Genomic DNA, 25,757 nt, shown 5'->3' with positions numbered 1-25,757 from the left:
GTGAAATCACAGAATTAAAAGCTTTGATAACTCTTCTGGGAGATTCTTCATCAGCCTATTTCTATTTCTAGTTTTAGTATAAGAACTGCTCCTGTGCTGGCCATTTCAAGATCCACTCTGTCTGCAACACAAGGGGAATCTGTCCCCAGAGGGCTTATAGAAACACCACCCAAACGTGATTTGGGGCATTCAGGAACTATCACTAAAGAAATTAAAACTCTCAAGTTCAGACCCACACACCATGAACGCTGGAAGTGAAATTGGAAACTGTATTTCCTCATCTGCTTGTTTTACAGTTGGGAGAACTGTGGCCCAGAGACGTGAAGACACGTTCCTAAAGGCACAAGGCAACCAAGATGGGGCAGAGGCGGGAATGAAATGCTTCATCTGCCAGGCCATGGCTTAAGAGGCTAAGCTTGCTGCTCTGAAAATGTGTTCTTTCGTTACCATTACTTAGCATCCACAGTCTGATTTCCTTAGCTAAAGCTTCAAGAAAACACCTATTCACAGAGTAACTCTCAGCTATGCTGTAAAACTGGATTAGATTTACAATGAGAAAGGCAAGTGGATGCTTTGAGAATTGAGGAACTAAAGTCTCAGAGGTCTCTTACTTAAACTAATAGCAGAAACACACCTCCTTATTGATGACATTGCAGTCCTGCTGCTTTTACAACACAAAGCCCTTCTCCTGGGTCAAGAATGCAGGAACACAGTAGTAGCACAGGCTCACTGATTATATATGCAGGAACTGCTGTGAGGTTCCCTGGATACAAACCTGTAGGCTGATGCATCCAGGGGGCTGTGTCCACCTGTAGGCTGATGCATCCAGGGGGCTGTGTCCAAACTTGGAGAGTGGGAGGCTCTGTGGAGACTCTGTCTCCATGAATATTTGGGCAAATCCTTCATTTTTATTCAGCCTAACCCTATAGCAAGGCTAACAGGGCCCATACAGAGAGCTGCAGATGGAATGAGTGGCTCACAGGGACACTGCAGAGCTGACTGAGTAGACATGGGCGTCCTAGGTTCAGATCCCTGCCTCTGGAACTCGTGTGGCTGGAAGATCTTGGGAAGTTACTTGACTAATTATTGCCTCATTTCCCTCACTTGTTAGAAGGGGATGTGGAGTGGATTAAATGAGTATTGTATGTGTGCTGGGGCCTACAAATGCATGCCATCCTCAGTTCAAAGTACAAACTACTTGGGAAAATTACTTTCTATGAGTGAAGCTGAACATCTTTTTATTTGATTATTGTTGATAGCCTTTGCCTATGTTCCTGCTGAACTAGGGTCTTTTCCACTTTTTATTTGTTGAGCTTCTTATTTAGTGGAGCATTGAACCTTTGACTATAATCTAAATTAAAAATACGTCATATAAAAATAAATAAAATATAAAGTTGAAATAAAAAAAAGAAATCCAACATATTATCATAATTGGGTAAACTTCTCCAGGCTTCAGTTTCTCTCTTGGTAAAAATACAAAGGAACTTCAAAAAGTTCATGGAAGGGGCCAGTATTGTGGTGCAAGGGGTTAAGCTGCAGATGTCAGCATCCCTTTTCAGAGTGTTGGTTCTCGTCCTGGCTGCTCTGCTTCTTGTCTGGCAGCAGATGATGGTCCAAGTGCTGTGTCCCTGCCACTCACATGGGAGACAAGGATGGAGTTGCTGGTTTCTGGCCTTAGCCTTGCCCAGACCTGGGTGTTGCACCATTTTGGAAGTGAAGCAGGGATAGAAGATCTCTCTTTGTGTCATTCTGCCCTTCAAATCAATTTTTACAAAAAAATCATGTAAAATGGAATTGAAAGGTAAGTTAGGGCTGATGTGGTGGCAAGTTAAGCCACCAACTGTGATAGCTGAGTGCTGGTTTGAGTCCTGGCTGCTCTGAGAACTAGAATGGAAGATCTCTGCTTGCCCCCTTCTCTCCTCTGTCGCTCTGTATTTCACAGAAGTTAATAAATTAATTAATCTTTTTAAAAACAGGTAAGTTTATGCTGGTGTAAAAAAGTTTTGAAATCCATGCATATGAGTCCAGGTGGTAAATATATCCTTTCAACTCTCCAGGCATATGTTAAAGATAAATCCATAGCTGATTGGATCCTTAGAATATTTTGTCCTCCATTAAGAAAAATGTTGATACAAACATAAGATCTGTATCATAAGCATGTGCCCTACCTAATGTTTGCCCCTAAACTGTACAAGTGGAGAGCAATCAAACCTGGCAGCGAGTAATGAGTGAGCTGGCTGAGATTCTGGGGCCGAGAGATGGCCGAGTGGGGAGTTGGCACATAGCAAGGATCCCAAGCATCTTTCTAGGGAAAGGCAGAATCCTGCAGGGCTGCAGCCTCCCCACCTCTTTGGGACTCAAAGGGTCCCCGACCGGAGGAGGCACAGCCAAGCACACCATATCTCAGCTGGGAAGCCACAGTGCTAGGCTAATAATAATGTGCTTCATTACAGGTGAACTAAGCACTCAGGATATCGGGGGTTTATTCAGCGCCTTTCATCCTGGAGCCCTTTCTGCTCTAGGATAAAGAGACAGTGGAGTCCTCTCACCCACTGCTGAGGTGCAGCAAAGCAGCTGTTCCCCAGCTACTCAAGAACACACAGCAGAGAGCGGACAGCTCCAAGTCCACTTCAGATGGACAGAGCACAATGATCCACAATGCACTACCCACACCCCTTCCCCTGTTAGCCCATGCTTGGCATCTTCAGAAGCTGGGCTACATCTTTGAGATCAGGTGCTCACCTTAAATCAAGAAGTAGACTATCTGGGGGTCACAAGTATGACTAATGGTTAAATAGAGTGCCCATAGGCTGAAGGTTTTTGATGTGGGCAGTCATAGGCAGAGGACAGCCACTTTTTGGAGCTCAAGGTGCTGCCTCTCCAGGGTTGAGGTACTTCTAAAAAGGGCTTCCCTGGCTCTAGGGCAGCAGACAATAATGAAGGCCTCTTGGAGACCCTTGCAAAGGTCCTGAAGTTTTAGCTCATACCCCACACTCTATGCAATGTGCCTTCTTCCCTTACTCAGTGCAGTTGGGTTTGGCTGTCAATCGTACCCAGAAAAGTAACTGGGAGCTCTCAGTGGTGAACTGCATTAGCCCAGCTCAGGTCAGCATTAGCGAATGGGCCTCATTCAATATTCCAACAACATTACTTCCAAAAGCCGAAGAACTATGCAAAGCTACAAGAGGGTGATTTCCTTAAACAGCTCTTAGAATACAAGTAGGGTTTCTGATACCATGGTTTTAGGTGCTAGACTATGCTAGTGTTTAAACACCTTGGCTATCAACATGATCTGCTGAAAAAGTGTTTTACCAATCCTATGTAATGAATAAAACAATTTCTCCCTTTCTTTCTAATGAAAGTCTCTAGAAGCTTCTTTATTCAAGATCTCAGGTGAAACAATGGCTTGATTGAAGTAGTTTCTTTTTTTTTAATTTGGGGGGGCATGGATGTGAGAGGAGATATGATAGCTAATTATTGTGTGGCTATCTGCCAGCACCACACCCCCCACCCCCAGAAAAAATCCTAGCAGAATAAAATATTAATCAGTTTGGAAATTTCACATAGGTACTACTAAAATAGACAGTGATATTTTTTATTTGAATGGGGTTTCTTGCTTTAAAAAAAACACCCATGAGGAATTGTTACAGAAAAATGAAGAAGATATATCTCTCAGACACACTAGCTAAAGGTTAATAGCGTAATTTCCTACAATCTGCTATTTACTATAATTAACAACACAACTAATATTAATAAATTATTAACCATCCAGAGTGCATTAAGCAATAGTCACACCTTAACCAGAAAATGCCAAAAAAAAAAAAAAAGAACCAAAGAAAGAGAACATTTTAGAACTTTTTAAGTTCTAAACTTTTTAAGAATGATAACTATAGTGACTGCTACTACTACACATGTCTAACTTGCTCTGTACTGGTGGGAGTACTACTCAAAGTTCCCAATTTCCACAGTTTTATTATTCAGAAGAGAAGATTTTTATCACCAGCCTCTCTTAGGTGCTAATAATCCAGTTCAGGGAAGTAACAGAAAGGACATCGGCTATTCCACTGTCTACAGATGTAGACACATCCTCCTTATTAAACAGTTAGGCATTGTTCCAATGAGTTTTCCTGGGCTAAGGGGCAAATACCACATTCCAGTGCTAACTGTGCCACTCACGGATGGTGACCTCAGACATGTCTTCACCTCTGGCTTCACATCTTTACCAAACTGGAGATGATGATGGCATCTGTCCTGATACCTCGCCACAAACTTGCTAAAGGAGCAAGTGCAACTATGTGGCCATGATCGTAATTGGGAAACAAGCTATTGAAGTATGCTGCTGTCAGCGTTTGCATTTGGATGACAGTGCAAAAGTGATAAGAGAGCTTCATTCAAGAAAACAGTTATTTCATCTCTGTTGCTCACAATCGGAGCTGTGACTAAAGCCCATTTTCAACACCTTCCACCCTAACCTCCCTTCCAGGTATGGGACTAGTGGGGAAAGCCAGATGTTGAGCTCTTTTTGGGCCATTGTTGTTTGCATGGGTTCCCCTGGATGATAGGCTGTCAGGCTGTCAGGCAAAGGCCAGTCTTCCTGATAAAGATGAATGTGAAGAGAACTGAGCAGGAAGAACCAAGAGGCCTCTTAGGGGTCTTTAAGGAAGGGTCCCAACTGTCTTCCAGAGTCAGGTTAGGGAAGACTCCAAATTCACTCATGGCAGTCCAGATGGGGTATATAGCTGGGTCAGGTGTTTGTGCTCAGCACCTCCTAGAGTCTGGGGAGAGGTCTCCATGGCCGACACTGTAGTAACAACACTGGTTCTTTCCGATTAGGGGAAAGACCATGACTTTCAGCCCACTTTTATTTTTCTCCTTTTTCAATCCTCTATTCTTTTCCTGGATTTCACCATGCCTGGCTATAAGCTCTACAGCACACTTTGTTTCCCACCTAAAAGAGGAGATTTGTAGAAATACACTTCTAAAGTAGACAGGAATGCAATCATGCAACTTGCTTCGTTTTAAATTTTAAAAAGGCTATTTCTATTTGAAAATGTAAATTTTCTATGAGGCTTGCATTCGCCTGCCATCCAGACAATTGTAAGTGGACTACAGAGAGTTTTCTGCCTTTTGTGTTTTCTTTCTCTTTTCTTTTGAATATTGAAAAAAAGAAAAACTGGGGGCTGGTGCTGTGGAGTAGCGGGTAAAGCCTCTGCCTGCGGTGCCAGGATCCCATATGGGCACCAGTTCCTCGCCCAGCTGCTCCTTTTCTGATCTAGCTCTCTGCTATGGCCTGAGAAAACAGTGGAAGACAGCTCAAGTGTTTGGGCCCCTGCACCTGCAAAAGAGCCCCAGAAGAAGCTCCTGGCTCTGGATTGGACCAGCTCTAGCCATTGTGGCCATTTGGGGAGTGAAGTAGTGGATAGAAGACCTTTCTCTCTCTCTCTTTCTCTGTCTGTAACTCTACTGTTCAAATAAACAAATAAGATCTAAGAAAGAAAGAAATAAGGAAAGGGAGGGAAGAAGGGAGGAAGGGAAGAGAAGGGAAGGGAAGGGAAGGGGAGGAGGGGGAGGGGAGGGGGGAGGGAAGGGTGGAGGAGAGGGGAGGGGGAGGAGAGGGAAGGGGAGGAAAGGGGAGGGGAGGGGAGGGGAAGGAAAAAACTAACAATGCAATGAAAGTAAGTTAACATAGAATTTTAGTTCAATATGGTATCCGCAGAGAGGACAGCTTGCATGCCTGCCAGTGAAATGGTGAAAATTAAGACTGAGGGCGATCAAGATGGCTAGAAATTAGCACTGCGCCTCCTGACCAGAGGACACAGTCTTGGTGTGTAAATTAGTGCATGTAGGTAGTGGATGGAGGGAAGGAGCTTCTTTAATAGACAGGAGCTCTGTTATAAATAAGATACTTTGCATTCATCCACTGCTTTCTCATCTAAAGCTTTTCTTGTGGCAAGACTTTGGTCTAGTGGTTAAGACACCCATATCCCCTTCTGGAATGCCTGGGATGGATACCGGCTTGCTCTTGACTCCAGCTTCCTAGACACCCTGGGAAGTAGCAAGTGATGGCTCAAGTGATTGGGTTCCTGCCACCCAGATGAGAGACCTGGACTGAGTTCCAGGCATTGGGCCTGAGCCTTGACCTGGTATGGTGTGCACATTTGGGGAGTGAATCACTGGATCGGAACTCCCTCTATTTCTCTCTTTCTCTAAATATATTTTTAAAGGTTTTTCTCTGAGGCCAGCATGGTAGCATAGCAAGTAAAGCTGCCATCTGTGACACCAGCATCCCATATGGACATTGGTTGGAGTCCCAAATGCTCCACTTCTGATCCAACTCCAAGCGAATGCACCCAAGAAAGCAGCAGAAGGTGGCCCAAGTACTTGGGCCCCTGCACCCACGTGGGAGACCTGGAAGGAGTTCCCAGCTCCTGGCTTCGGACTGGGCCAGATCCAACCATTGCAGTCATTTGGGGAGTGAACCATGGAAGGAAGATTCTCTCTCTCTCTCTCTCTCTCTCTCTCTCTCTCCAACTTTGCCTTTCAAATAAATAAATAAATCTTTAAAAAAAAAAAAAAAGCCAAAATATCTCCAGGCCCAAAGGTAAAAAAATGTTTTTCTCTTTCTTTCCTGCATATGTTTATATGGTCTTTTGGAGCCTTGTCTCCAAATCCACTGCTCTTTCCCATATGTTATGGCCTCTGTGGGGGTACACTACGTAAAACACCAGATCCCATATACTATCAGTGCTGTGCCAGGATTGAAACCAACTTTGCCTGGCTCCGGGGGTCTCTCCTGAGACACTCTACCCTTTTCATAGAGGAAGCTACATATCGCAGAATGCATCTGACTCACAGGTGAACTGTGTCTGGGCAGAGTGCTGGTCTTCATAGCAAACGTTTAAGAACCTTGCCCCAGGCACATCCAGCAAAGAACAAACAAGGGCCCCAGGAAACCTCTGCCCTCCTCATGGGTCACAGGGTGACCACTAATGACCTCTACTGTCCTGCTGCCCATCACTGGGCAAAGGTCCCACTGGTATTACATGTTCTTTCTATTGCTTTTTAATGTCTCTTGACACATGATCACTTGAACTTCACACATTGTTTGAATGTCTTCATTGCCTTGCAATGCCTGGGTTTCAGTGGAGGGCAGGATTGCCAGGCTCTAATGTGGCCAGGGGCTGCGGCTGGACACAAGGACGCCAACACCAGGGAAAGCTCTGGCTGCAGGCTCTCTGCAGGCCCGCCCTTGATGTCTCCCGCCCTCTCCCAAGGGCCCTGGGCACCGAGCCCCTGGGCAGTTGTGTTACCTGCTCATATTTCTCCAGCTCCGTGTGGTAGATTTGTCTGATCTGTGAGAGTTTGGCTCTGTAGTCGGAATGCTCCACTGAGTTGTCGGAACCTGCTCCTCCGGAGGCTGCGGCTGCGGCAGCCGCGGCGGCCGATCCGCCCCCCTTCTCAGGCCCAGCCACGCCTTCTGCCAACAGCATGTTGTCCAGTCGCATCAGCTGGGGGTCCGTGGGCTCCTCTTCCTGGGCTCCCCGGATACTCAACACTACAGGAGAAGACAAGGAAGAGGGGCAGTGTTAGCCCGAGGGAGAAAATGCACAAAAACCCACAAAATAACAACAGCAACAACAAGTGTCATTTGGATACACAAACCTCCCAATTATTGGCCCCGTGGCATTTGGGAAATGAAGAGAGGGCTGGAAAAAGAGGAAGGGAGTGGGTGAGAAATGGAAGGGGACACTTGCTTTGTTCCAAAAACTAATTATGCTCTACTGATGTGAGGTACTTAGGATGGTGAAATTTATCAGAGGTAGAAAAGTGGCCCTACTGGGTACCAGGAGCGCAGGGAGGCGGGCAGTGGGAAGTCACTGTTCAGTGGGTGCAGTGGGTGCATGGCTTCACTTTGGTGGGAGGGGTGAGGGCGTTCCTGCAGTGGATGGTGAGGAAGGATGCACATGGGTAAGAACAGGCTTACTGCCACCACTTCATTGCACTCTTAAGAGTTGCTCTGGTAAATTTCATGTTATGCAAGTTTTGTTGCAATAAAACATTATTAAATTACAGAATTAATTATAAAAGAATGTCATTTTTACTTTCATCCTCAACCTGCCGAATATTGATTCAAGGAAACGCATTTTGTTCTTTATTTCTCATGGTAGATTTCTGTGTTTGTGTTCCTACCCACGTTGACTTTCTTTGTAACATTTGACTAGGCTAGGTTTTCATTTCCAAAAGAACCTACAGTAGGAAAATGCAGTTAATTTGGAGTCATTCTTTAGTGAATTCTGCACAACAAGGAGTACAGAAAAGTTTAATATGGCAGGGAAAACAATGGGCCTGGAGCCAGGGACACACAGCTCTCCAAACTGAGCTCCACCTGTTCCAGGTGGTAAGGACTCCATCTTGTTGGAAACCAGAGTGAGGCCCCTTTAACAAGCTGTGTCTGGAGACGCAAAGATGCCAAGGGTGCAGTAGGATGCAGGCTCCAATCAATGGGGTTGCTGCTTTTTAAAATCCCACAGCCACTGGAAGGGGAACAGGGATTTGGGCTGGAAGAGATCAGGTGATTCAGGAAATCTGCAGAAGAGCTACACAACTATTTTATTTTACAACCTGCCCTAAAATAAATCACTCATCTAAATCCAGTTTAGTTGTCAGCAGTCAAGTCTTTGTGGAGAGAGAACATGAAAGAATCTTCACTTTTAAAAGAACTGAGGAGAATCTGAGACACAGTAGCAAAGAAGGGAAACGATTTCAGGCAGAGGAGAGGGGTCAGTGCTTATTCACATCCCGGGGATGGAGGCGGCAGAAGCTAAGTCCCCAGGATGGATACGCAGGCACCAGAGCATTCAGAGGTAAGGCTATTTCAGAGCAGGGAGCCCGTGGTGAGCCGCAAGGGGGCAGTGCCTGACCCTGTTGTCTTCCAGTCCCCTCCCTCTTCTCCCAGGGGGTGGGAACTCAAAGCAAGGGACACCTGGACATTCAGTGCTTCCACCACAGTGCCCCAGGTCCCTGGCTTCCAACAGGCACCACAAGAACCAGCCTTGAAAGTTGTTCAGAAGAAAATCCCAGTACCTGTGCCAGAAGGGAACCTGCAGCATGGATCTCACGGAACACAGTTGGAAGCAAGGAAGGTAGACACACAGGGGAGGAAGTCCCGTCCCTTACTGCAGTAGGCAGGGTGAGGGTGGGGGCAGGAGGGGAAGGAGAGAGGAGGACTTAGGAGGCGAACATTCACACACACTACAGGTGCTGCAGCACCAGGCCCTGTACTCTGCCTCCGTACCTGACCCTCCAACACTCTGCTGAATGCCACATGATTGCTATGGTGGGGATGGCACAAGGCTAGAAGATGGCTAAGGTTCACGGTGTGGCCCCTTTTTCTCCATGAAATCTTTCCTTTGTAGGTTCAGGTGGCTGAATGGGACACTAGACCTTCGGCTGCTCTTTGAACAATCAACATTAGTCATGTTGTTCTGTTTCTTGAATTCTTTACTCAAATCTCCATGGTCCTCTCAAGAACGTGTCACCAGGAACACAGGCTCCCAGAAGAGGGGGAACTGAATGCTCCAGCCACTTTCTGACTACCAGCCCTCCTGGCCCTGAACCACAGCTGGTCATCAAGCCCCTGTATCAGAGCTGGGCAGTTGCTCCATGCTCATCTCATCTGCCCAGAGAACTCTTCAAATAAAGCCATTTGCATGCAGGATTTATGGTTATTTTGTTTTGTAAATAAAATGTATCTTATTTATTCCAAAGGTCTTGGAGAAACAGAAAGACAAAGATCTCCTATTCGCTGGTTCACTCCCCAAATGCTTGTAACAGTTGGGGCTGGACCAGGACGAGGCAAGGAGCTCAGGCTGGGTCTTCCACTACTTGAACCATCACCTGCTGCCCACCAGCTAAGGAAGCCAAGATCAGCGGCTGAGCCTGACCCCAAACCTAGGCACTCTGACTTGGGAGCAGATGTCCTAGGCTGCATCTCAAGTGCTGTACTGAACAACTGCTCATATCTGGTGTATTTTAATTGCTCAACACAAAGATATTTATGGGACATTTACAAATAATTAAAAAAAGAATTACACCTGAGTCATTAATAAACACATGTAATAGTTTCATATTAGCTTGGCCATTCAAAAATTTGTGCTGGGGCAAAATCCTGCTCACTAAATGCAGCCTCCAAGTGGGTGTGTCTGGTTGTCCGTCACTAATCCCTCTCCCATGGAGGCTCAACACTGGAACATCTTATGCTAACTGCTGGTCTCCACCACAAGGAAAGCAAAAGAGGGGGCCGGTGCTGTGGCATACTAGGTTAAACCTCCACCTGCGGTGCCAGCATCCCATATGGGCACCGGTTTGCATTGAGGCTGCTCCACTTTGGATCAAGCTCCGTGCTAATGGCCTGGGCATAGCAGTGGAGAATGGCCCAAGTGTGTGGGCCCCTGCACCCACGTGGGAGACACAGATGAAGCTCCTGGCTCCTGGCTTCAGACTGGCCCAGCCCTGGCTGTTTCAGCATCTGTGAGAAAAACCACAGGATGGAAGATCTCTCTCTCTCTCTCTCTCTCTCTCTCTCTCTCTCCCCCTGAGTTTCAAATAAATAAATAAACCTTAAAAAAAAAAAAAAGCAAAAGAGAACAACATCATCTTAATGATCAGGACTTGCCCTACCAGGGCTGACACAGGCACCACCTGTCCAAAGTGATATACAGATACCTCCCCTTCCTCCAACAGCCTCAGTGCCAAGACTGCCTTGTCACTCTGCAGCTTCTTCTTTTTTTTTTTTAGATTTTTCTTATTTATTTGAGAGGTAGAGTTACAGACGGTGAGAAGGAGAGACAGAGAGAAAGGTCTTCGTTCCATTGGTTCACTCCCCAAATGGTCTTAATGGCCGGAACTGCACTGATCCGAAGCCAGGAGCCAGAAGCTTCTTCCCAGTCTCTCAAGCACTTGGGCCATCTTCTACTGCTTTCCCAGGGCATAGCAGAGAGCTGGATCGGAAGAGGAGCAGCCAGGACTAGAATCAGCGCCCATATGGGATGCCGGTGCCACAGGCAGAAGATCAACCTACTGCACTATGGCACTGGCCCCTGCAGCTCCTTCGTTTAGCAAAAACTGAGTTAAGAGAAAGGGAAGAGGAGCAGAGAGACGGGCATCACAGAGCCAACTTCTGGTGCTGGTTCGCCAGGTGGGTGACCATGAGTGTGTCACCACTGATGTTTATACATGCCTGATACCAACCACTGAGGTTTTCTCCTGGGTTTCACCCCCCAGCCTATGCTCCACTTTTCAAAAACAACCCACAGGCAGTACAAACAGAAGCTCTAGACACCTACTGAATTGATATTTCACTTGCCTTGAAATCTAACTGGGTTTAAATAAAACAAGAAAGGAAATTGCCAAAGCTGGCAAAACACACCACAAAGATGTGCGGATGGAGGAGGTATCGGGGGCCACATGGCTCCAAGCACTGGTATTTAGACTGTTTTTTTTTTTGTTTTTTTTTTTCTTTCTGGAGGTACATTTAGTTGACGGAGAAACAACAGAAGTCTTGGCATTTCACTTGGTTTTTACTCTTGAAAAAAGAAATTTGAATACACTCAGATTTAATAGAATAGTTTTCTAAGTGCGGCCAATAAGAAATTGACATGAAAGAAAAATAAGGCATCGTAACACAAATGCTGCACACATTTATACTCAGTTCACAATACATAAATAGGCCCAAATCAGAGGTTTGAAGAAAATCAAAGAATGAAAAAAATGCATAAAAACAAAAGACCCAGTCATCTTCAAATTATACCCTTTAAATTATAATCAAACCATGAAAATAGGAAATATCAGAGTGCATACAAGAATAATAACAAAAAAATACTGGAAGAATATAACCGAGAAAAACCTTTAAAAAGAAAATCTTCCTTATCCACTATTTTACACAGAAGATTCTCATGCTGGTGGACCTGGACCATGTATGTTTGCTTGGAGGAAGGTGGGAATGGACCAAGAAACAACACTACAGGCTCATATTTCTACCCAGAACAAGGAGAATCCAAATACATCACTATAAAAAAGGGCGTTGGAATTCACTGATACGGAAACTGCTCAGTTACTCAGATAAAAAAAAAAAAAAAAAAAAAAACCACCATTCAGTAAATAAATGAAAAGGGCGCTATGTCTAAGCAGAACTGATGCAACCTATTTATTGGCTGAAGCCAGCACTCTGGTGAGGTGGACACAAAATGATTATTTAAAAGCTCCTTTTTATCTCTGCGGCACCATGCAAGACTCAAATGAACCTTTCGCCAGGACACCAGAGATGTTAACACTCATCCTCCCAGATCCAATTTCGACCAGAGGAGCTGTTACCTAATCCAGCAACCATCACATACGATCAGCTTCCTGCTTCCCTGATGGGCGCCCCGGCTGGCTCTCCCCGCCCCCTCATGCCTGCCCTCTCCAGCCCTACAGCCTTTACTGAAACAGGTTTTAAAGGGCCAAACCCCCTGCTTCCACCTGGGCAGGGAAGGGTTGTAAGGACCTGGGGGACCTGCACACTGCCACTACCCACAGGGGACTGGCAGTCTGCAGAGGAGTCACCCATTCAAGACACGGCACCTCTCTGGATGCAATTCCTAAAGGAATTCCTTCACAAACCTACCCACCTCCTGTAAGCAGCCAGTCAACACAGCTAAGTGATGCCCGTAGAAACCGTCACAAGCCCTTTAAAAAGCATCTGATGTCACATCCACCTTCTGCCTTTGCTTGCCCTGGGTCAATTTTTAGGGTAAAACTCCCAAGATAAGGGGACTGTCACAACACGGCTGGAGCTGCTCTCACAACTAGTATCTTGCTGGTCCCTCTTTCTTTTCCTTCACACAAGGAGGAAAACAAATCGACCCCAAAGGCACATTCAAGGGCTCCAGAGCTTGGCGGGAGGGCCTTGTGCCTGTTGTTTTGTCCTTGGCTGAAGCGACGCCGGTCCTGCGCACCTCCAGCCAAGGCCCACTAGAGGGCACTCTTTCTTCACCGAGGACCGGGCTCCGCGGAAGTGCCCCTGCTCAGATGCCAACTTCCACAGGTGGGGAGGGCAGGGAGAGGAGCAGGGCAGATGCACAGGCCGCGTTGTCCTCGGACGTGGACAGTAAGACACAAAGAGGAGCGCAGAGGCACAGAGACGGAAAGAGATGAACGGGCAGCAGGCAGGCAGACGGGTAGTTTGGGAAGAGACCTGGAGTAGCCTCCCCAGGATGTGGACAGAAAGGCAGACCCACCCCTCTCTGGCCAGTCTGCGTGCTGTGAAGGTACAAGACCCGTGCAGGGTGCCCCAGTGCCCACCGGCTAAGTCTTCACTGCCCGCTGCCAAAGGACGCTCCTGGCCTCACTTCCAAGTCCACTCGGGCATCTCCCAGTCGCTCAGAACTTCGGCAACAAGGAGGGGACAGAAGTGGACCGCCCTTGCATCTTTAAAAATAGAGCAACGTACTTGCTCCTGAGAGCAGTGGAATTACACCTGTTGTGTGTTCATAAAGTGCTTGCACACACCTAACAGCAGGCAGCACCAGGTAAAGCAAGAATCCACGTCCCCTATTTATGTAGCAGATAACTGAAGATGATAAAGGCAAAGTAACTGTCCCCAGATCAGGGCAAATGAGACACAACCAAGACTAAAATCTAGGTCTTGAGCTCTTAGACACTGCATCCTTTGCAACGTTAAACCTTTTTCACAAGAAGTAGCTAAATGCATGTGGTGTCAGTCCTGTGTGCTTCTGCACACACACACAAACATAATGTCTTTTGCTGCCCAAGTCACAGCTGATACTCTGGGCAAGAAGAAAGCAACCAGATATGAAACAGGAAAGTTCTTCCTACTGGTTTTTAAATTTCTTTTAGTTCCTCTGCATCCGGTCCTGTCCCATTCCCTCTTTCTGCTGACAAGAGCCACTGCACTTTTCCTCCCAGGGCTGCACTGACCACAGGCCTGCCCCATTGTAAACCTCAGCCTCCAAACCCTCCTCCAGGAACCTGCCCAGAGTTGTTAACAGCCAGCATGAAACCCCAGGACCTGAACCACCAGAGCAGGTGCTGTTGAGAACACGGCACAGCGCTGGAGCGGGGCAGGACACCCCAGCTCATTCCAGCTCGCATCTGTGTGTCCACCACAGCACCACACAAAGTGTCAATGCCAGTATTTTTTAAGAGCAAAGTCATAAAGAAGAAGGAGGATGTAGGACAGAGACACCCAAAGATCTTTGCCTCTCCCAGGCAGTCAATTCCCGACATGTGCTTTCATTCCAGTTACAAACTGTAGGAGAGCCACCTCTTCCATACCCATTTCAAAAACCTGTCAAATTTGCCTTTTCAAATCTGACAGTTCTAAACAAGCACAACCGTGCATTGAGCCAGGGCATCCTGGGCCCAGTAAACCACCCCCCGCCCCCAGTAGGCAAACACGCCCCATGGCAAAGGCTCTGTGGGATATGGGGAGCCTGGCACATGACTGGAACCTGCTGACAGTGGGCGTGGCAGTGAAGGGGCCACGCACACGATGTCACCTCGAATGCTCTGTTCAATTAAACAAATGACTGGCCCAGCCCCTCTGTACTGCCAGGGATGAGCGGGGCACCAGGACTTGCAAGGTGAATCAGACATGGGCCGGGACCTCAAGAAGCGCCTGGCTAACAGTCCTCAAGCCTTGTCTGACACTCATACTCACTGCTCTGAGGCCTGCTGGCACACAAAGCTGCCGAGGTGGGTAGTGGGCAACTGAATATTCCCCAGCTAAACACCCTTTCTCCTCCCTGCCACTGCTCTCCTCTCCCACAAGCCCAACTGCATCCACTAACCGCAAACTTCTTGAGTTGACAAATAACTATGATCTAATTTGATTCTTCCAAACCAAAGGTAGGACCCAAATCTTCCATCAGTTAGTGTAATGAAGTTTAGGGTCTATGTTGTAATGCTTACCCCCTGGTTGGTTTGACAGAAATGCTGTTGTTTCGTTGGTTTTTAAAGAGTTGTCCATCAAACAAATGGAAATGATTAATAATTTGATTTCCTGAATTGTCCAAATCAGCACTATAGACAGCTGCCAGTCAGTGCTTCTACATGGGAGAACCTGCTAGGGCCTGCACTGAGCCCTTCCAGCCCCAAGAGGATGTCGCAATTGCCCTAGGGCTACATCTTCAGATGAGAACTTCCAATGCACAAAAGTGTCCAATGTTGAAAACTGCTCCTTGTGGTTGGCACGCTTTGTGACACAGCAGGTTAAACTACAGTTTGTAACCTGGAATCCTGTACTAAAGCACTGATTCCAGTTCCAGATACTCCACTTCTCATCCAGCTCCCTGCTAATGTGCCTGACAAAGCAATGTAAGATGGCCCAAGTACCTGGGCCCCTGCCACCCATGTGGGAGACCAGGATGGAGCTCCTGGCTGTTGTAGTCATCTGGGGGAGTAAACCAGCAGATGATCTCTCTCTCTCTCTCTTTTCTTCATGCCCTCTTTCTATCATGCTGAATTTCTAATAAAGAAAGAAAATAAGGGGCAAGCGCTGTGGCTCACTTGGCTAATCTTCCGCCTGCGGCACTGGCATCCTATATGGCTGCCAGGTCCAAGTTCCTGTTGCTCCTCTTCCAGTCTAGCTCTCTGCTGTGGCCCGGGAGGGCAGTGGAGGATGGCCCAAGTGCTTGGGCGCCTGCACCTGCATGGGAGACCAGGAAGAAGCATCTGGCTCCTGGCTTTGGATCGGTGCAGCGCCGGCCATAGCAGCCACTTGGGGGGTGAACCAATGGAAAGAAGACTTTCTCTCCGTCTCTCTCTCTGTCTAACTCTGCCTGTCAAAAATAAATAAATAAATAAATAAATAAAATCTTAAAACCAAGAAAACCTCTGCTGGACTTTGAGTGTCACTTCTCAGTCCTGTAGAATCTCCAGGATTTTTCCAGGTGAAGGTCTTTTAAAGTACTTTAAATGTATTTCAGCTTTTTCAACTGTTGGATTACTAAGCAGCTGTATAACCAACATATAACCAAGCAAGGAGATGTGAGGGTTTCAGCCATGCAACAGCAAGAATCTGCGGTCCCCACGTATTTCAGCCCACACATTTTTAATGAGCATTTCCTAAGATGCAGGGGGCTGTGCTGAATTTCAGACTCATTTGGAAAACTCTCATTTCCTCACACGTGGCGACAGCCACTGCATGTAGAGCTTCATACAAGGTTTCACGGGGGAGGAAGAGAACAGATACCTGATGGTCTTGAGGGGGTTTCAGCTTTCTGCTTGTTTGTGGATGTCATGGGGCTTTCTTTAGAGAAATACGCTGAGGCTCTCCTGCCATCCCTTTTCCAGGGCCAGGTCTGGGCAGCTCTGGTCACATGTGTTTTCCACTTCTCAGGGGATGCGTGGGCAGGGATCCCATTCACACGTTCTCTGCCTGGCACATGGAGCCTCCTGGGCCAGCTGGCAGCAAGGAAGCTAATGCGCTGGGCAACAGGCTCCTGCCTTTCTGGATAGGTGCCGGCCGCCTGGGCGAGGGGCTTTGGTCCTTAATAGCTCGAGCTTGGATTGATGCTCGGGAAACCCTTTTTGTCTAAGAGAAGCTGTAGACGTTGGTAGGAGGGTGGACTTGACAGTGACTTTGGCCTCAGACTGGCACACCCAGAGGTATGAGGGAAGGGGAAAAGCCATCATCGAGGGCCCATGCAGCACAAGAAGTCTGGATGGTACATGGGACCCATGATGCAAGGGACAGTTCTTAAACTTAGTTATACACAAAAGACATAGGGAATGGGGAGCCACCAGTAGACAGCTCGCTGTGCATTCCCTGGAGATGAGAACTTCGCGCTACAGTGGCATTTCCTAAAGGCAGTAACTAGGGAGAAAGTGAGAGCATTTCTTAACACTCTCTTGCCTTAAGGTGGAAATGTTCTGCAGCTAGGAGTCTTAATGAGGCATCCAGCACATGGCTTGGTGCTTTGCAAGAGCTAGTTGCTGATACGCTTCCTCTCAGACAAAATTCTAACACCAAGCAAAGTGTGAGTATGGGCACAGGACGCTCTTCCGTTAGCCGCATGGCATGCTACAAAAAAGTGCACCTAAGTAGGCGGTAGATGACTCAGCACAAGGCTCCCACTGTGTGATTTCACCTCCCTTATATGCTGTTTTCTGATCAATAAACAGTTGATAATAACATCACCATGCTGTAATTCTTATTAAGGATTGATGTCAATGCTTGGTAACTGGTAGGTTTTTCGATTGTTGTTTAAACCTGAATCAATCCCATTGATAAAGATCCCTTTGGAAAAAATATAAAGGCAGGATACATGTAGAGTTTGGTTTCCCCATGTTAGGAATTAGCAACATAGAAGAACTGGAATCAACCAGTGAATGTATACATTGCTTTCAAACCCCCCCACACACACACACACACGCATTTAGACACACATACTCAACCCTTCACCCTGCATTTCCAGCCAAACTCATCTTGATACCAACACTAACCAAGAAATCACTGGATCCCCAGCCAATAGAATAAGCGCCAAGATGTCTCCTTTGGGACAGGCACTTGATACAGTTAAGTTGCTGCTGGGGATGCCCAAATCCCTTCTGGGAGTGCCTGGTTTGAGTCCACGATATTCTGCTTCTGATGCAGCTCCCTGCTAATGTTGCACCCTGGGAGGCAGCCGGCCACGGCTCAGGTACTTAGAGACCTGATGGAGGGCTCAGGTCCTTAGAGACCTGATGGAGTACCTGGCTCCTGACTTCAACCCGGTTCAGCCCTGGCTGTTGTGGACATTTAGAGGAGTAACCAGAGAGTAGAAGATTCTTTCTCTCTCTCTGGATGTGTGTGTGTCTATGTGTGTGTTCCTGTCTGCCTCTCTCTTCTCCTTTCAAATAAAATGAAAGAAAAAACAATTTTAAATAAGCCTTTTGCCTTGCCAGTCCCCTTCCTGTGTCCCTTTCCAGCTCTTCTCCCGAGCACCCTAAGGACCCCACTGCCTCTGGAGTCTGAGGCAGCTCCTCTCTATGCAGACTCTCTGGACTCTGTCCTCCTTGAGCCAGAACACATGGGTTTCCTGCAGCCTGGGCAGAGTCCACCCCGAAAGCCTCAGTCCTCCCGGAAGGTAGAAAGACCCTACCAGGACCCACTCAGTGCTGAAGCATTCTCTCTTTCCATGAGACACACTAGCCTGTAAGCCATCTTTAAAGGCTGTTTTCAAATTTCCATTACAGAATAAAGATTAAAAGCAGAAGATGCTAAGAGCCCTACTCCTACTCAAGAGTTTAAGGAAGCGAGCTGAAGCTTTGGCTTTGGATGGGATTTGGGACTCTCAGTCACCCTTCTCTCCACATCCAACACATTAAAATAACTTGCACTGCGTATTTGCATCACATGTGGTCTCTCCCTGTTGACATGGCCACTGTCTTTGGATTACAAATGCTCTTCCTGATCATGGTGTTAAGTGGAAGTTTCCTGCCCATATTTACAAAGTGAAAGATAGCAGAACTATTTTTTTTCTCTAACTTTCCAAACAATTTCAACAGAACCAACTTTGAAAGAGAGAGCAGTTTGTTCCCGTAGGAATCTTTCCCAGTTTTTGAAAACCACTGAATAATTCAAACGCAGGTTCCTAATACGAAGAGTTTTTGACCTTGAGGGGGCCTTGCAGAATTCACTGATGATTCAGTCTTAACTTCATCCACGATGATGCCCAATTCCACAAACTCAGGAGATGCCTGGTAGTTCACCTCCACCCTTCTGGAGGAGGCCTTCTTCTCAAAGGGATGGAAATGCAGATTCCTGCCAGGTGATGGCCCTGGATGGAGGCTGCAGGCCAAGGACAGAAGACCAGCCCCATGGATGGAGAACAGCAGATCACAGCCAGGTCTGGGGCCAGCATGGTAGGTGCTGCTCTCTTGATTTGCTGCATGCCTTCTGCCCCTTTGCTGGGCCTTCCACACCTCTCTCCATTAGAACCATTGTCTTTTTTTTTTTTCTTTTTCTGAGTCAAGAATAGGATGGGAAGTTGAAGGCAGGCAAGTGTTCTTTCCCTGAACATAGCAAGGAAGGGCTCAGTGGATCCCACAACGACCATTACCACTACATGATGAGAATGAGGTCATTTTATGGAAACGTGAATGCTGATTATACCAATACAATACAGAGAGAGGAAAGATGATGGAGTATGTGCCTTTCCTGACTTGGGGACTAGCAGAGGCTGTCACCATGAGAAGGGCTCACTCAGGAAGTCATCTTCATAGAGATGAAAAAAGACTTGATTCGCTGGTTTCTTCCAGCATATCTCTCTCCATAGTAACAAGATGCTAATTTTTAGCTGAATTCATGGACACTGGGAGGCAAGACACTTCCCAGCTTCCCTTGCAGCTAGAAATGGTGACACACATGTCATATGATAAAATTCCAGTCAGTGACTGATGAGCAGAAGTAGGTATAACTTCCAGGAACATCTTTTTTAAAGGTGGAAGGAAAGTTCTTGCTCCTCTCTCTTTTCCTTCTGATGCCTGGGCTATGAGTATAATGGCTGGGCTCCAGCAGTCACTCTGAGCCATAAGTCAGAAACCCCACTAACAAGAAGGACCAGAGGGAAATTTGTCACATCCTGGAGACCAGCTTGCTTGGTCATCTATAGACTATTATAGTAACAGAAAAATAAACTTCTATTTTCCTTAAACCATGCTGTTTTGGAGTTTTCAGAGATTTTTTTTTATTGTTTGCTTTGGGCAGCTTAAACAATCCAAGCTAATACAAACTGAGGTTTTTGTTGTTGTTGTTGTGTGTGCATTCTTTTTTTAAAGGAAATCTAGAAGGCAGAGTGATTTCCTGGTGGTTGGAGTGTTACAGAGGGAATTAGAAAGAAGCAGATTTAATAACCAGAGGCAAGTCACAGAAAAACCTGAGTAGTCACTGGGGAGAAATTCTCCCAGCAAACAGAGAATATTTTGAAGAGACAAAAAGAGGCTTGGTCATTAGCGAGGCCAGTCTTGGGTGTGACCAAGGGCTCTTAGCGGGGGTGGGAGATGGTCCAGGAAGTCTGGAGTAAGACTGTAAGAGGATGGAGGCTCTGCCCTCCCCCCTCCCCAGGGAACTGGCTGGCCCTGTAGTGTAGCCCTGACTGGTGAAGAGGGTTGCTGCATCTGGAAACCAGCCAAGAGAAGCCTGCTGCTTCGATGAAGGCAGTGAAGAGAAGATTCTATCCTAACCAGGGGAAAGCTAAAATAGACTAACTGTAAACCCCACAGGCAAAGAGAGGAGGAGGAGGAGCAATGGGAGAACAGTTCTAACAACTTCCTCGAGATTGAGTAGCTGGAACTTATCTCTCTCTATATAGACAACCTGTACAAGTACTGGGATGTTCCCTTACACCATAGGAAGATGAGGTTTGTACCAAAACCAGCCTGCTGAATCTGGCAGGGGCAGAGGATTGGAAGAGGGATCCTAATACACACTTCTGGGAGAGGAAGTCTCTCTATTCACTGTCCCCCTGCACCCGAGGTCCATTTCAAAGCATCTGCCAATTAGCTTTCCTTCTTCCATGAACACAACGGCACCTGAGACTGCAGACAGTCTCCTAGTAGGTCACCCAGGATCCTTCAGGGGAGTACATGGATGACCCATCGCCACTCATTACAGGTATCCCAAGCACATGCCTGGCTGCTAAACAAGTCACTGCTGCCATCCTCAGGCTGAAGAACCACGGCACATGAAGGCAAATTGGCTGCGTGAGAGGCAGGAGCTTTTGTTGCTCTCAAAACTTCCCAAGGAGCCTCTGAAACCACTAAGTCTTTGACGGACCTGGCAGGTGGGATGGCAGAGCAGAATGCTCCCTGTGTGTAGAGTCTCACGCTGGACGAGAAGCACTGCCTAAGAAATCCTGCTTGCGATGGTGGGATGCAGGCAGGGGGCCTGAGCTGATGAACTCAAGGTTGAAAAACGCCTTTCATCTTTACTGGTCTAGTCTCTGGATAAAAAAGATAAACATCTCAGGGGGACCAAGAAAGCTGTTGACTTGATGTCTTGAGGGATGTAGCCATCATTTCCTGTCTCTGACCTCTTAGGGTCTGAGTTTTTTCTCAAGGAATGAGACCTAACTGGTGGATCTGACCTCTATGTTGCCTTTTGCCAATTTTGAAGATACAAATGCCTGGTGGTCAAGTGGACTTCACTTTCTTAGAAAAAGAAATTCCATCCTGAGCAGAGCTTCTCAAATGCCGATTCAAGTTTCCAGGGGGACATTTTAAAGGAGAAGTAGATTTCAAGTAAATGATTGCAACTTATCGAAAATAATGTGCTACTTAGCGTCTGCGGCAAACATCCTGGCAGGCAGCGAGGGGAAGCAGCACTGGAGCAGATGGGAGCGATTAGGCTCTGATTTTCAGATGGGCTTTTGTTTTGCCTCCACTTCCTTCATATAGTGCTAAAATCTGGAACGTGGGGGGAGCAAGGGTCTCGGGCCCACTCCTGCTTTGGGTGCACTGGAGACAGAACCCCTCCTCACCCAGAACTCTCTCATTAGAGTCGCCCACCCATGGGGATTTACAGTGGTCCATCAAGACCATCATCAAAAAGCCTTTAGCACCACAAGGCACTGGCTAAATACATCAACAGGTTGACAGAGAGACGGATGAGGAGTTATCTTAATTTTCCTTTAAATATTTGCCGCCCTGGGGCTGGGCCTTGTTTACGGTGGTTCTCCCAGTGTTTCTCGGAAGAAGTGTCGACTGACCCATCAGGTGATTGAGCCATGGAGCATCTGCTCCAGACATCCTGCTGACTGTTCCGCCAGGCAGAGGGAAGGGTGGTCCTTCCCAGGCACCTTGTTTATGGGGCTCTGCTGAACCACACTCAGCACTCATGAGGGAGCCCTAGCAAGTCAACCCTGTTTGCAGGACCACACTGAGGAGCAGCATGCTCAGCACCCAGCAAGTCCCCTGCAGAAGGGAGAGAAGATCCCAACTGGCCCCACTTCAACAGAGGCCTTGCCCTCTGGGGCAACAGACATCGCTCATCTCAGGAGCTACCTCTGCTTTTCTCTTTCCATGCTGCCTGTTTTCCAGCGTGCTAGTCACGTCCATTTGTGTTGAGGGACAGCCTCAGCGCTCAGTTAAAATAAAAACCTCTGAGCTCACATAATTGCGCCAACACTGCTCCTCCTCCACAGCCCCAGGTGGGTCTCTTGGGTAACTGATCCTTCAGCAAACACATACGGAGCGTCTACTCTGGGCCAGGACCTATATTTTGGTTGGACAGGCTCACCTGGGAACAGGACACGTTTGCAGAATCATGGGAGAAAGAGCTATTGCGCAAAGTGAAACTGATACAGATAGGTGGACAATGGGAGAACTAAAGAGGCCATGGTTTTTTGTGTGGGAGTTAAATTTCACAAATCAGTTTGCCCTGAATTGGCCCATTTTCTCTTCTTCTCACATGAGCCTCACAGGGTGTCAGGAATCCTTTTTTCAGCCGAGGACACCGAGGCACAAGGCAGTCAGCATGGGCCAGGGGCACACAATGAGCTCCGCAGCTGCCCAAGCTCAGGGCTTTCACCTGCCCCACCGTGGCCGCCAACTGTAGCACGGGTGGTAGAAGCAAAGGCCAGAGCTCTGATAATAACAGGACGGACTCTCAGTGGCAGCTGGCAGCTTTCACAGCCTCAAGGCCAGCGTGGACTTGGAGGCTGCCTTTTGCAGAATTTCATTCACCTGCTCTCCTGAACGAGCCCAAAGCATGGAAAACTACCAGCAACACACACACATGCTTTCCCAGCTTCAGTGCCATTTAACCTGCTCTGTTTGAAAATAAACAAAAATGTCATGGGACTGTTCACTCACGACACCATCAAAAATTACCATTGTGCAAACACATTTTTACCTAAACTTGAATTTGACTTTACTTTTGTGACAGGCCAGGTGGAAGTGAAATGGAAATTACTCTGTTGTTGCTCTGTTAACACATGGCGTTGGGTTGCTGGCACAAGACCTTGGTCCTAAGATTCAATATCCCTCAGGAGGAGACATCTTCTAGCTCCAGCCTCTGGCCCTAATTTGCAAACCAAAGCTACACAGCCTGTAGTTCTGTTTGCCTTTGCTATCCAAACATCACATGGGCTTATAGAAAGAGCGAGAAGAAAAGCATTCTGGAGGCCAGCACTGCGGCATAGCGAGTAAAGCTGCCGCCTGCAATGCCATCATCCAATATAGGCACCGGTTCAAGTCTCGGCTGCTCCACTTCTGATTCGGCTCTCTGCTATGGCCTGGGAAAGCAGTGGAAGATGGCCAAGTGTTTGGGCCCCTGAACCAGTGTTTGAGACTGGAAGGAGCTCCTGGCTCCTGGCTTCGGATTGGCATAGTTCCTGCCATTGTGGCCATCTGGAGAGTGAACAAGCAGATGGAAGACCTTTCTCCTTCTTTCTCTCTGTTTCTACCTCTGCCTCTCTGTAACTCTGCCTTACAAATAAATAAGTAAATCTTAAAAAAAAATAAAAAGCACTCTGAGCTCTTCCAATGGAAGAAGTGCCTAGCACTTGCATCAAGACTATTTTACATTAAGTGTGTGCACAAATGTGTATATGTTTGTATTTATACATATACTATATATTTGCTTTTCCTGAAAAGAACCAAAAGGTGATGGTATCATCTCAGCCTATCCTCTTCATCTTCAAAAATACTGTCAAACAACCTGAGGGAAGTATGACATTATAAAGTACACCAAGTCATTTGAAAATTCTATACACCAATGTGAATTAGGTTCATACAGTTCTCTTCCCCTTCTCAAGGGGATCCCAGGGAACTGATGGGTGCATACCTAGAGAGTCCATGTTAGGCGACCATTCAAATACTGTCAGTCTTAGAACTTAGATAGCCGTCACAGATTGGAGATGACACAGCTACCTAGTCTTTATGTGACAAGGATGTAGACAATTAGGGACAGAATCAAAAGCAGGTGTTTTCTTAATTCTCCCTTCCCTTCTTGTGACCACTGCTGTCTTGTGCTTGGTGGGACCCTGGACTTTCTTTCTTTCTTTCTTTTTAAAGATTTATTTATTTAAAAGACAGAGAAAAGGAGAGGTAGAGAGAGAGAGATAGCCTCCATTCGCTGGTTCACTCCCCAGTTGGCCACAATGGTCGGAGCTGTGCCAATCTGAAGCCAGGAGTCAGGAGCTTCTTCCAGGTCCCCTACATGGGCACATGGGCCCAAGGACCTGGGCCATCCTCCACTGCTCTCCCAGGCCACAGCAGAGAGCTGGGTCAGAAGTGGAACAACTGGGACTCGAACTGGCCTCCGTATGGGATGCCAGCACGGCAGGTGGTGGCCTCACCCTCTATGCCACAACGCCGGTCCTGACCCTAGACTTTTAAAACATCACAGTGCTGCTGACATCCTATGGAAAAATCACTCAAGAGTTTGATTCCATGGTCAAAATCTGGAATATAGCACTTCTATTTAATGTCGATTATAACAAGTTCTGAAATTATTTCAAAGATAGTAAGATGAATTTCAAGGTATGATTTTTCCAGACCATTTGTCTTCTGATAGGCATGCATTTACTGAGTTCATATGTAGAAGGAGAAGACTCCACTGTTACTTGCATTACCCGTGGCAATTCCTCTCTCGCTCTCTTTCTCTCTCTCACACACACATATACAGTGCACATAAATGTACAAGCACTGCTAGCCCAGGTATCCAGTTTTAAATTTAGCCTAGATTTAGAAGCTTAAGCCATACACAAAACGCTAGATATACTGGCTCATAGATTCATTAACCCCTTCAAATTAAAGGGAAAGTTAATCACTGCACATCAAAGCAACCTTTCATTGCTCAAATTAGGCTTAAAACAGCAGTCACTTTCCATAGCTCTGTTTTATCATGCAATACCCTGTGCGGTTCTTTTGGATTTTTCTTAGGAAAATCCAAATTTATGCTAATGTGAATTAGGTTTGTGCAGTTTAATTTCACAAGAAAAGTAAATCCCCCCGGGGGTACATTTCATGCACTTGGAGGATGTGCTGGTCTTTAAGAGACAGTCGTTTCCCCAGAAAAGGTAAAGAGAAGACTTTAGAGAGAAACAAAGAGAACCAAGGAAGGAAATTGGGGAGGAAATGGCAGAAGAAAAGAGGGAAGTAAAATCATTCTCAAAATGTCTGTGGATCAAGAGGCGGTATATGGACCAGCAGTCCTGGCTGAGGGGACATAGCAGCAGCCTGCCCCAGCCCACTGTGCCCTCCACACCCCAGGAGCACCCAGGCTCCATGTGCGTGTGAACTCCTTATAAGCTGTGACAAACGCTCAGCACCATGCTTGGGTAGGGTTTCTCTTCACTGAAATCATTAATCAGTTCATTCATTCATTCAATCAAAAGACCATTCCTTGAGTGCTTACTATGTGCGGGCAAGGTGCTACAGACAGACAGGAAAGACAAAATGCCCTAAAGGAACTGATGGTTTCAATGAGAAAAGCAGGCAAACTAACCAGTCATCAAGAGGACCACAGTGTGGAGGAATCCTCCTCATCAACAGGCCTCTGAGTATGACACAAGCACAGTGACACACGCTGACATGCATCCTTATTGTCCTACTCCAGAGCAAGTTACTACCTATTCAAACAGACGAACACAACCCAACATACAGACACGCACAGGCCAACAAAGGCCAAGTGCTACTGTTTCCCTGTAACTGTTCTGCACCCAGCTTGTCCTAGTGCCAAGAAGCCAGGCAAGGGTTGTTGGAACTCAGAC

General features: G+C 46.9%; 1 protein-coding gene across 5 annotated transcripts in view; it reads right to left on the bottom strand.

Annotated features, from left to right (window-relative positions):
• Positions 1-25,757, bottom strand: part of PBX1 (PBX homeobox 1) — a 332,349-nt gene that overhangs the window by 90,153 nt on the left and 216,439 nt on the right. For all 5 annotated transcript variants that reach the window (XM_062192660.1, XM_062192661.1, XM_062192658.1 and 2 more), the window contains one exon: positions 7,311-7,555. In XM_062192660.1, the coding sequence (XP_062048644.1) occupies positions 7,311-7,555 (245 nt within the window). The remainder of the gene's footprint in view (positions 1-7,310; positions 7,556-25,757) is intronic.

The sequence above is a fragment of the Lepus europaeus genome, chromosome 5, assembly GCF_033115175.1.
Source record: "Lepus europaeus isolate LE1 chromosome 5, mLepTim1.pri, whole genome shotgun sequence".
Taxonomy (NCBI): domain Eukaryota; kingdom Metazoa; phylum Chordata; class Mammalia; order Lagomorpha; family Leporidae; genus Lepus; species Lepus europaeus.
This window is presented reverse-complemented; position numbering and strand designations above follow the sequence as displayed.